Genomic DNA, 13129 nt, shown 5'->3' with positions numbered 1-13129 from the left:
TCATGTGATCCAATGTGTCAGACTAGCATCTGTCACATAACCAGATCCACAGGATCTCTTGTTGAACCTTGAGAAGTCTTGGAAAAACAAACTGTTCATCTGCTTAAGCCATTAGGGAGTCAACTGCCTATTTACCATCCTAGTGGTGAAATAAGTGCTTGGGAGGTGAGAGACCATGGCAGCACAGCATGTCTTCACATGCCCAAAGTGAAAATTATACCCACAAAAGCTGCCACTGCAATTTTGAGCTTGGAGCATTCTCCAGATCTCTCATGGTTAATACTGTGGAATGTTCCAGCTGTGTTTGTAGTCACAAATGTAGGATGGAAAGCCGGTCAGTAATTTTCTACCCACTGTTTATAAATGCCGTATATTCATAATGTGGGTTTTTCTTTTTCCTTTCTATTGTCTTGATATAGTTTGACTCAGATTGAGGCAGGGGGAGATACTTTTGATGTTGTTATACCATGAGAGGAGGGGGTTTTTGTTGTATTTATTTGGGGTTTGTGTGTGTCTCATTTTCCAGAGCTACTTCTACAACGATGACACTTTTAACTTCAACTATGCCCAAGCCAAAGCTGCCATGGGCAATTTTAGTGAGGCTGAAGAGGTATGTATTTATTTTCTTTAAAAAACAACAATGGAAACATTTCCCACACAGTGCCCTCTTTCCTTCATTTTCTCCTTACACATCTTCATGTTGGTTGAAAATAAGCAGATTGTGTGGAACATCATCTTCCCCTTAGAGGAACTGAAACTCTCAGTTAACACTATTCAGAAAAGATTATCTTGCTAATCTTGTAATGTGAGGTATATGGGGAGTCTGCTGCTTGTGGGGCATCACAAGAGTGCTTGCAGCTATCTCTAATTGATCAAAGAATGCCCTCTTAATCAGATTTCCTATGCTTTGTCTGGGATCCCAGGCTGATTTATTGTTCAGACTGACTAGGGCATGCTGAGTAAAAGACACTGAATAGTTAAGAGCTTCTAGGTGTCCCTAGAAATCTGTGGTTAAAAAAAAAATAAATAAAATCTCTTACTCTGGGAGATGTGGGAGGAAAAGAGGAAGTGCTCGCTATCTTATTCAGCAGCATCCAGATGCAGCTGGAAGATATTAACTTCTACATGCAGCATTTTTTGTGTCTATGTGCAGTTGAAACTTAATTACAACTAAAATATGCAAAAGCAAATAGCAGTTATGAAGATGGAAGCAACATTTTCCACAAGACCACAAAGAAGGCAAGCCAGAAAAAAAAAAAAAACAACCGCATAGTCTAAAGTGAATCATATAGGTTTGGTTGTTTGGGGTTTTCTTTCCCTCTGTTTCTAACTTTTTAACTCTTAAGGTTTCTTGACAACAGAGCCCCTTGGGTTTTTTGGTTTGGGATTTTAGAGGGTTTTTTTGTTTGATTGGTTTGGTTTTTGGTTTGGTTTGGTTTTAGGTTTGTTTTCTTTTTTTCCCCAGCACCCTTAATTTCTGTGAGCTGAAATTGCATCTCTCTTTAAGAAAAATGTCCAAGACAAAATGGATATATGTTTCAATTAACCTGCTTTAGTTTAGTTAGCTTAATAAAAATGCAGGTATCTTTAAAAACTATGCTAGCAGGCTGTGCTGATTCCCGAGGCATAAAAATGATAATGCTGTAAGTAAGCTTTAACTGCAGCCAGGCAGAAACACAAAGGTGTAAACTGCTGTTAATCCACATTTTTCCTCTTATGTTCTTACAAATTATTCTAGATAAACTTATGTTATGTAGCTGATGCATTTAAATAACAGAATTATGTAATTAAATTGATTAGTCTGGCCTAAAGTCTGATCTTCGATTGTGATGACAATTTCATATAAAGATCACACTTCCCTGGTGTCTCATAAACTTGTAAAATATCTCCACATATAGCACTTATTAAGTTATTTAAAAGCTTATCTCCCTGGACATAGTGAAATAAAAGCTATGATAAAGTGCTACTTACAGTGATAATGCTGCTTTCTTTTTATTTTTCCCCTCTTACCCCTTCCACTCCCCCCCCCCCAGTTGAGGGATTGACAATGTTTAACCAATAAAAATGTCAGTAATTTGTGGAACTCGCTGTTCCAGTACATGCATCTGCTCCTATAAACATATTTTGAGTTTTGCCAGTAGCATCCTAGTATAGTTACAAATATACCTGCAGAGAGGCACAAATGGCTTTTTTCTGTGAGCAAAGCCAGAGTACGTTTTAAAATGTATAACTTCCCCCCCATGCATCCCTTTAGATGTAGAATGTAATAAACCTGTATTTGTACAGTAAGTTACAAAAGATGAATGTTTTGCCTCAGAACCTTACTGAAACCAAAATGGTTAGAAATGGCTTATTGCTGACCTGGAATGATCTCTAACATGTATGGGGAGGAAAGGCTCCTATATATGTGAAACTTCTGGTATTTCAAGAAGATGCTAATGTAATTGCTTGCATTGCTTTCTAAACAAACACATTCAAATAGCTTTTCCCACAGGCCCAGTGTTCCTTTGTGCTGCTTGTGTTGCATGGCCACCCACTGGCACTTGTTCAGAGCAGGCCGCACCCTCTGCACAGCTTGGCGTTTTGAAGCTGCAGAAGTCCCTTGATAAGCATGGCACTGTTTGAATCCTCCACCTACCCAACACAGAGAAATGCCCCTACACCTGCTTGCAATACCCTAATTTTTCTTGCTCATGTGTCTTAAGCCTTAGCTGCATGTTGAAACGAGGCAGGTCTGCCTTCAGTTTGTTTAAAAGTACATGCATGTATAATCTTTCTTTTTCCTTCTTCCTGCAGGTGTTCCTTTTGATCCAGAGCGAGAAGATAAAGAATGATTTTGTTTACCTTAGCTGGCTAGCTCGCTGCTGTGAGTCACTTAACTCTCAACGTTGCAGAATACAGATCCTCCTCTATTGCATCAGTCTTGGCAATCCACTTTCCTAATTGAATTTAATGTTGTAGGTGGATTCAGGACTGTGAAAGTGAAAAGCTGATTGCACTAGTTATAGCGTGGGTGGTTATTGCACCTTTCATACATCTGGCTTTAGTAAGCAATTACTCCTTCAGTGCAATGCTGTTATAGTTCCATCAATGCAGCTTTGTCCTAACCAGTGAACCTTTTTCTTTTCAATTGTCTACTCAGTTTCTTGGGTGAAGATTTTCTGTCTTAAAAGACTTGAGTTACAACTCTAAAATGTTCAGAATAAAACATAAAATAGAAGCATCCATACTGGGTCAGGCCCAAAGGTCTGTCTAAGAGTAGCCAATGTCAGATCTTTAAGGAAGAGAAGAATCAGGCACGCATACACGGTATTTTTCCTCTTACCACGTTACTCTTCGTGTTGTCTAAATTCCTGTGCCTGAGGGATGTCCTTTAAAATCTCCAGCATGTTTTTTCTTCCAAAACTGTATTGTTCTTTCCTTGAACCCAGAAAACTTTTGCTATGTTTAATATCCTAGAGCAAATTTTATTTAGTTTTTCTGAACCAGTTTTTAAAACATTGCAGAGTACACCTCATTACAGATATAGCTACAGTGCCACAGGCAAAATAGTATAGAGGTGGGCTTTTCCAGTGACTCAAGTGTGAGACTCCCTAGGCTAATTTGTTTTCCTTACAGTGCCCCAATACAAAAATGTTGTCTTATCAAACAATTTTCAGCAGTTGTACTTGGAATGTAAATATGTATGTTTTGGGACATTGTACCATATCGCAGATGTGGTTAACATCTCTAACGTGATCTTTACAGACAGGCACATCACATCTATGGATGCCTATCTATGACTCTATTTTAGAATGTGCCAGTTTATTTCCTTTTTCATTAAGCTGCAGTACGTGGTTGTGTTTGAGTGTTTTATATGTGAATGTTTAATGTGATTTTTTTTTTTTTTGATGGGAGAGCTCCCATTGCAAAGGGAGTTCATGGTTGTTCAGTAGACAGTGTTCATCTCTTTGATTCTGTGCTATACTAGTTCTTTGACATACATCTGGGGATGCAGAACTCTTTGAAGGTGCTACTTATTATACAAGTAGAATTAACACATATTATCAATTAAAAATTTTGTAGCTCTTTCATAGGAGTTGCTATTTATTCTTGAGTGTGCCTTTTGCCATTCTGAATTCCTGCTGAAGTTTCAGTAGAGCTGCTGTATTCTTTTGTGTCTGTCTTAAAATTTTGATTTTTCCTTCCCAAAACAGCTGCTAGAATTCTTTGCAGAAACAACTGTTCAGTGATGAATATAGTTATCTTTTTGTGTCAAGTATGTAAATTACTATTAGATCCTCTGGATAAAAGCTGCTGTAGAAATTACAAAGCATTATAATACATTCATGTCAGAGTATGATTAGGTATTGAGTTGTAAACAACTCAATGCTGAAATATTTCCAAATGGCAAAAAGTACCAGAGATGCATCTTTTTGGGATCCTAGACAGTATTTTTTTGTTTAATGTTATTGTACTATTTATATCAAATTCTTCTTAGAGAAGGTAAAAAACCATTGAATTAGCACAGTATTCCATTTCTGTAGATAGGTGGGTTGTTATTTGGAAATTAAGACCTGGCTGTTTGCCACTGTGTATGGTATCTGGAGCAGATGAAATAAAAGCCTGATTTGATGTCTTGCAGCTTCCTAAACGAGAAGTGTCTATAAATCCTGTGATTTGGTGTTACATGTTTATTGTTGATGATTGCCACCCATTCTACCTGCAACACATGTATTGGCACAGTGGGCACAGATATAATAAGCTAAAGAGTCCCTCTTTTGAAAGAGCACGAGAGTGGTCCATGTGTGAACAGCCAGCTACTCTCTGAGTAGCTGGTAAGACTTGAAAAAGAAAGGAATACTTAATTTCATTTTCTTTTCTCCCAGTACTTGAATGAGTCTGGAATTACCAATATCAACCTCAGATTCAACAGAATGGGTTCTTATTTCCAGAAAATGAAGTTACAGAACAATTTGTGTTCAGACATCCTTCTAGAATTTCCACTAGCTGAGACGGAAGATTCAGATTCTTTTATTTCTAATTGTGTATAGTTAAAGGCCAGTGAAAAATTCTAGTCATATAGGCAAATTTAAAACCGGCACAAAGTCTCAGGAATTTGGAAACAGTTTTCTAGTAGATGCATAATAATTTTTTTTATGCTTGGAGGGGCTTTGCCCCCTCCTCCCCCGCTTTTGGTTTGTTATGAATCATGGGAATTGAATGTTTAGATTGAGGTGGGCACCAGGTATTAAAAACCTCAGTTAGGTGCCAATTAAAATTTTTCTGTGTGTAAGAACACATAATCCTAAATCTCACCATCTAAATGGATTGCCACAGTTCATTGTCCTGCATAAAATAACTTCTCTTGTGCTTTCCATTCTGTTCCTTAATCACGTCTGAAATCATGAGAGTTGTGCTTACTGCTGTATCTGTGAAATATAAATTGAGATGTAAATGCCATAATTATTCCTCTTGACGTTGGTATTCTCTGATAAATTTGCTGTTATCACTAGTAAGGCAGAAGATAAGGACAAGTTTCCTTTCCCAACCTCATGCTCACAGGGTGAGACATGCATTTACATTAAGCAAAGAAATTTAGGAACATTTATTCCACCTGCCATTGAGTATTGTGCATGGCGTATTCTTTTTGCAAACCCAGCTTTTTGTTGTTATTGCAGATATTATGAATAAGAAACCACAGCTGGCCTGGAAGCTCTATCTGAAGATGGAAACCTCAGGGGAGTCCTTTAACCTATTGCAGCTCATTGCAAATGATTGCTACAAAGTGAGTCTTCTCTTTAGAGCTTGGTGTATAGCATGTTAATTCAGTGATTGTACCAACAGCCATTTTTTTGATACTTTCAATCATTGTCATTACTAGTGAACTTTCTTTTATAACCATGGGATGTCTAATAATGTAGATGAGTTGGCAAGGATTAGTCAGTATTTTAACCTACAGGCCTTCTTGGTAGACAACCCACTGATTAAAATGTTGGTAAATTACTGCATGCTTGAGCCATCGATAACGATAACAGTCTCTTCTCCTAGTAGGGATTCATTGTTGGTAGAAATTACAAGAAACTTTTAAGAAAAAAAAATCTAGCATAGATTCAGCAAGGAACCTCATGCTACCTTTTTTTTTCTAGGACAACGTTATTTTTTCCTTAAAGCTTGTAATGGCAATGGGAGATTCTCCCTTGTTAATCATAAGGAAATGGAAAGAGAATTCCCACAACTACTATTCTATCTGCCCAAGCAGGGCAGAGAGACATGGGGGGTGTCTAGTCATTAGGAATAAAACTATTCAGAAAAAACAGTGAGCTTAACTGCCTACAGTGGGATCCCTGCTAACACATAATAGTTCTTCTTTTGAACCTCTTCTAGAGGGGACTTTTAAAGAGATGAGGTTAGACTAAGCTGTCTAACATCTGTAAAAGTCGAGCTAGACAAGACAATGTCCACTTTAGTAGGGATGCTCTGGACAAGTTAGAACAAGTTAAAATATGTTCTACCTCACTTGTACTAAGCTTCTAGATTGTGTTTACTAGTTCTGATGCTCTGTGCTAATGCACTGCTGGCACACCTCCAAATTCTAGTTTATACAAAGCTATGTTAATAATGAAGAGATTTTGGGAAGCTGATTACAATTCTGCCTAAATTCCTAACATCCAGTTATTCAGATGGTGTCTATACACAGTGAGACTTAGCTCCGGTTCAAGTCTTTTTGCTGTTTAGAAAAGCATGGAAAAAAACCATGAAAGCTTGATCCACAGGATGGATGTAGAGGCATATAAAGAAAACTTGTTTGACAGGATTGTAAATGGTGCTATAGGAGAAAGAAAAATTGGTTGTCCTGTGCAGAGTACTACTGTGCAAGATTTCAGTAGACAATAATAGGATGCTGCATCCAGCATCCTCTCTGCCCTCTACAAGGATGATTGCCCTGGCCTGGGACCTAGAGGAGGAGCAGCTCAGTGATAGGAGAAAATTACGTTCTTTGGAAAAGTGTCATGATGAGACACAGGCCATCCAGTTTTCAGAATGTATTGACTAGAGCCAGAAGGTGGACTGAAGTTATTTTAGATTAAATTAAATATAAAGACAGATTGTAATTTTGTGATTGTGCAAATATAGTAGTTCGTTTTTTTTAAGAAGGCTGATGTGAGAAGAGCAGAACACAGATAATAGGTGTAAAGCTCATGAAGCTGGTTCGGTGGAGCCTAGTGCAAGTGAATACACAAGAGCTAGCAGCTATTAGCATAGGCTTATTACAGTGACCAAACTTGCCATCATAGAGGAAAGCTAGTAAACTGAGTCCTATTGGAAAACCTCCCAATGATTCTCAGTTCAGACAAGCTCTCCAAAGAGCAGCAATATCCACATACTACTTGTAATATTCTTTTTTGCTTTTTTCCTTCATCTGACAAAGTAATGTGTTCTCAAAATCCTAACACATAACTGAAAGTCAGAAAATCTGCCTTGTGATCTCAAAAGCATTCTTCTAAAACTGAGCAAATTATCTCTTGCACATCTTTCAAGTATTCAATCCACCATGTCACCCTAAAAGTCTTGTTGCTCAAGCAGGTGTTTATGCCTCTTCTGTTTCCTGTACCTGCAATTTGTGTAAGCAAGTTGACAATCAGACCTTATGTAAAATCTCTCTCTAGACCATTTTAAGTCTCACTTGAATCAGTTGATTACTTTGCCTAAGTTGTTCTCAAAATCTTATTGTACTCTACAGGAGAATCAGCTCCACACTTTGGATTTATTTAGAGGTCTTAAAAACTGTTCTTACAGGACTAAATTTTTCAGCCTAATTATGTCTCCATATGGCCATGAATGACTGCTCCAGAGACCAAGGAATTTAATGATTACTATAGTATTATAATTTGTCTTTCTACACTACCAACTGTTTGTACCTCTTCCACTAAATGGCAAGGCCCATGTTGTTTGAGTTTATGTAGCATTTTCCAGTTTTTTTCTGAAACATATTATATTGGAGGTCCACAGACAGCACCATAGCTGTAACTTAAGAAGGCGGTTGCACTAGGCTTCATTCAACAGAATGCTGAATGAACATGGATGGAGCAAGGTCAACAGAGTCCTGAGACTAGGTGTGCTTGGATGCCTCATTGGTATGCTGATAGAAGCTATTCAGCGAGGAAGTTAGGATGCAGGACTTCTGGCTAATATCTTGCTGCTTTTCATGCAATAGCCCATCTTATCCATATAGGGAACAGCACATGACTTGGGGTGAAGCATTTCCTGCTTCATGGAACTAGATCAGATGCCAGTTTGGAGAGATCAGTATTCAATTTTTTCTTTTTAGCTGACACATCTGATGCTGTTTGTACTATCTTTATTCCCATCCATTTAAGTGCTTGCCAGCCACCTGTGGTTAAAATCACCATTTATGTGAAGAAAGGGGAATTATTACTCATTCTGTAGTGCCTGTGTTTCTCTGACTAAGGTTTCCAAATGTAACTCCCACAGCCTGTCCTTTTTTCTCAGCAGATGCAGGCTTCCAGCCACCAAAGGATGGGAGGTTGTGCTCAGTCTACCTTCTGTGCTCTCTCAAGGGAAGATGCTAGCCACAAACATATTGCTGTTCAGGCTTGCCCAAATGAAGAACACTCACAGTCATAGATAAGGTCCACACGAGTTATGCTGCCTTCAAAAGCCACAGTTACTGTGGTCACTCCTTTCACACTGACTTGCCAACCAGCTTGCTTCTTGTTCCCATTTACAAGTAAAGAACCTAAAGCAGAAAAGATAGGCTACACAGTGGATTTTCCTATGCTCAGGAAAATTTTGGTCACAGAATCTTATTTCATACTGTACTGTAACAGTGAAGAAAAAAGTTTAGCTCTAAGTTAAACCCAAAAGACATCCAAATATGTCTCTGTGACCATCTCTACATGAGGAAAAGTGGTTCTGTTTTCAAATGTTTGGACTAGTTTGAAGTTGATATTCTATCAAGGACTTTGGTATAGTTGGTACAACACTAGATAGGGCACCTCGTAAAAAGAATTTCTGTAAGCTAATGTTACCTGTATATGATCAAAACAACAGTGCTGATCGTTGCCTACTGATAAAGTTCACAGTGCCGTTTGCCTATAATGTGTTCAAAGACATAGAGCAGTAATGTTCTAATACCACCTGTTTCCCTGTGTAGAATTGAAATGTGCCTGTTCTGTGTCACTTGCTGCCGGCAGAAAAACAGGAAAACACACATTGCTTCTACGACTCGCTGATTTCAGAAAACTGAGCTCAAAATTTTTAATCTCCTTTTGAAAGGTGTCCATATAGTCAGGAATAATGTTTCACTTTCTGTGCAGATGCATCAATTTTACTATTCAGCCAAAGCGTTTGATGTTCTGGAGAAACTAGACAGTAATCCTGAATACTGGGAAGGCAAGAGAGGTGCTTGTGTGGGTGTCTTTCAAATGATCTTAGCTGGCCGAGAAGCAAAGTGAGTATTTTGTGTTGTATCTGAATTTATTTTGCTCTTTTCCTATTTCCAGTTAGCTGTAAGCCAGAATCATAATCTTAGCTTCAGGACTACATGTCCTCTTCCAATTTTTACTGACCTTTCAGAGAATAGACACTCTGCCCAGTGGTTCCATATGCAGTATTCAATTTGAAGTGTATCTTCCACACCAACAATTATAGAATATATGGTGGAGAATAACTTACCAGTGAATGCTATGAACTGTAGGAAACCAAACTACATTAGTCATTATACTAAGAAGAGCTAAGTTATAAATGTAGTATGTTCATGAACTGAAGGAAAAGAACCTCATTTCATGTTGATAGCGTAAGAATGGAAAACTGTCCCATGACATTTTAAGGTTCATAGAACTAAGGAAACATTTACTCAGTGCTGTAGGAAGGACATGATTTCTCTAAACAATGAGTAGATGCAACTGTATTTTCACTAAAATTTGCTTTCTGAAGACACTGTCCATGTCAGACAAATATACTTACTTGATGAAAGCTTGAAGGAAATTATCTACGTTACTGCTAATTTTGCTTTTCACCCATTTCACTGGATGGGAGAATGAGAGTGAGTAGTGAAGTTGTATTTAAGAACTGTCCCCTCGGGAATATTCTGCTGTGATGCCAGATGGCCACTGTCCTCTGGCCAAAGTTCCTGTTTCGTGCATGACTGGTAGGTGTGTATCTTGGCTTCTACACCTTCCTTGCATTCCCTTCTCTGCTGGAATAATCTCATTAACTACTGCACCCTTCAAGTGTCCTTTTAGCAATTACTGTAATAAATGCAGTAAAATACACATAGCTTGCCTGTTTTTCAATGTGCATACAAGTTCTTGCTGTAAAGTAGCTGGCAAACCGCAGCTTCATATTGGTTTATCCTATTGGTAATGTTCATTTTGATGCTATTTGTATTTATATGTAAGGCGCTTTGGCAGCATTAAGCTAGATGTTGCCGTTCTGAAGACTAGCAAGTAGCATTAAAGACAAAAAAAAAAAGTGCTTTGTTCTGGGAAACTATTTTACAAGAGTAAGGATTTATTTATAAACACACTCATGCATGCACACTAAACTCCAAACTAATTACATTTTGCTGATTTTTTTTTTTACTTAATTTCTCTCCTTGTTGCAGTTGTATACATGACCTTTTTTCTGTGTGTGTCCCCTGGGATCTCATCCACTGTGCATTTCTACCTATTCCTGCTCTGCAGATGGGTGGACCTCTCTGTCTAGGAATGATGTTTTTCAAAATAGTTTGGATGTGGGTAGTTGGTTATTGTATCAGTTAAGTCTTACTCTCATTTAAATCTTTGCTTTTCACCTTTGTAGAGAGACTCTACGGGAAGTACTGCATCTTCTGAAGAGCACTGGTAATTCTCAAGTAGAATACATTGTCCGCATCATGAAAAAGTGGGCCAAGGAGAACAGAGTCCCCGTTTAAGTTAGTGTCACAGAATGGACCGGGTTGGTTACTACTCTGTGTGTGGCTGTAAGATGTGAGTCTTGGTTTTTCCTGTGCATTCTGGGTATCTCCTTCTGTGCAGGACTTTAGACAATCAAACAGGTTGATCCAGCTGAGCAAGAGTGTAGTGCAGTGAGATTGCAAACCATACAGCAAGTAGGGGGTTTTTTTGTTAAAGCTTTACTGGTACCTCTTCTGTTGCACCACTCTCCATTCCTCATTCAGTGTTTCAGTTTTTTAGTAGTAAATACACCTGTCCACAAATCAAAATGTTCCTCAGATGTTCCCCAGATTTCTCACATGAGTTACTGGACTGCTTTGGGGGGTTTTTTTCAGCAAGCCTTCTGGCCTCTGGAGAAGAATCATTTGTTAAATGACTGAGACAAATCTACTTCAGCAAGTGATGGAATGTGGCACGTAGAGAGGATGACGGTGACAACCAAAAGCCATTACTAGGGTATCAGATAATACATAAAGACTTCTATGTATTACCTGTCTGGGGTAAAATACAAACCATATTCTGAACACTGTCCTTTTCTGGATAAACCTCAATACTAATACCTTCACTTCCTTTTTTTTGGCGATAAGGATTGTTTTCTCTCTTAATATCTTTTTCAGAGCATGGAGATTTGACTGACTATTGTTCAATCTTGCTTTGAGGTTTGACATTCAAAACATTTATTTATGTTAATATACTTCATGTGAGTAATCCATTTAGTTTAGCAATCTGATGGATAAAAGAACTGGATGTTTTGAATCATTTTCTTCAGCATTTACCACCCTCATTAGCAATATGTTTATTATACTTCTGGATTTATTATACTCTCCTGTTTTTTAAGGAGAACAGTTCAGGGAATACATAATTCTAAAAGAAGGCAACAGTTATAACATAGGAATATATTATTCATTTTGTAGTGAAAAACATTTGTATCTTATTTGTAAAAGGAAAATCTACATTTTGTAAATTTGTAAAATACTTACAAAGGATTTTTTTATCTTTTGGGGAGGAAACTCCGAATACCATGTTCTCTACTGTCCATGCTTTCATTAAAGCTCCTAATTGAATCTCCAGTTGAATGTCTTGTTGGTCTGTGTTGCTTCATACTGCGGAAGTTGAAATAGTATATTCATTTTGCTGAAGAGGAGGCAGATTTGTGACTGGTCATTAAATGCATGTTCAGTAATCAGTCAAAGGCAAGCCAATGGCCTTGGTCCTGATTTTATGGTAGTTTGCTGAAAATAAGGAGGCTGGGTGTGTATGGAACATATACACCTTTCTGCCATATAACATGTCAGTGTTTTTACTGCTTTAAGCAAAAACTGTGGGTATCATTATTCAGGTACCTAGAAGTACCTTGATAGTTGTGGCTACTTGCATTTACATTTAGAAAACTGATCCATCATACTAGCAACAATAACAGCCTTTCAGCAGGGGCAACTTTACACTCATTCAAAAGAGGCATGAAAGGAGCAGTATTTTCACTGAAAGCAGTTACAAAACACGTTTCACTTGTAAAAGGTATTTTTCTTTTCCCTCCCAGTTTAATTAACTTGGAAAGAGATCAGGAATACAATTATGAGTCTTGGTACAAAGCTTCAAAAAACCATGTTGGTGGCTTTGTAGCAGATGTTGAATGCATCTAATTACTCCCTTTATTGAAGTTTAACCTGCAGGATAGCTGAAGAGCATCCAAATCCATTGCAGCCCATTTTGCATGTTGGTTGAATCTTCTGACATAAGTGTGATGGCATTGCAGCATAAGGGCTTGGGGGACTAATTTTAAATTCTTTGTCCATGACCAGCGAAGAAGTTTTTTAAAACCTCACCTTTATTCACTGTAGTCACAAAGTCATATTTGATATGCTAAATAATGTGTGTTTTAGCACAGTGCATTTTATTGACTGGTAATAAAGCTTTTGTCATTTAAGACATAAAGAACAGGGGACTGCAGGGCTTTGCCTTGAGCAGTGATGAAATAAAAAATATATTACATATTGTCCTAGCATTTAGGGTCTTGGTAATGGAACAGATATGTAGGTACTATTAAAATGCAGAACAGGAAAAATGCTGAAATATTGGTGTTTATTTTACCTTAGAGATACATTCTAAGAACATCTTCTGTTGTTTAATCTGAGATCATATTCAAAGAACGGAGGTGTGAATAGGAGTAGCCTTAGCTGTTACAGAAA

The 13129-nt window shown here is 37.8% G+C and overlaps 1 protein-coding gene across 3 annotated transcripts in view; it reads left to right on the top strand.

Moving 5' to 3' along the window:
• IFT56 (intraflagellar transport 56) overlaps positions 1-12010 on the top strand; it is a 52043-nt gene extending 40033 nt beyond the window's left edge. For all 3 annotated transcript variants that reach the window (XM_074826837.1, XM_074826836.1, XM_074826834.1), the window contains 5 exons: positions 527-610; positions 2797-2866; positions 5661-5767; positions 9321-9454; positions 10807-12010. In XM_074826837.1, the coding sequence (XP_074682938.1) occupies positions 527-610; positions 2797-2866; positions 5661-5767; positions 9321-9454; positions 10807-10918 (507 nt within the window). In that variant the 3' untranslated portion in view covers positions 10919-12010. The remainder of the gene's footprint in view (positions 1-526; positions 611-2796; positions 2867-5660; positions 5768-9320; positions 9455-10806) is intronic.
• The last annotated feature ends 1119 nt before the right edge of the window (positions 12011-13129 follow it).

This window comes from Strix aluco, chromosome 5, assembly GCF_031877795.1.
Source record: "Strix aluco isolate bStrAlu1 chromosome 5, bStrAlu1.hap1, whole genome shotgun sequence".
In the NCBI taxonomy this organism is placed as follows: Eukaryota; Metazoa; Chordata; class Aves; order Strigiformes; family Strigidae; genus Strix; species Strix aluco.
This window is presented reverse-complemented; position numbering and strand designations above follow the sequence as displayed.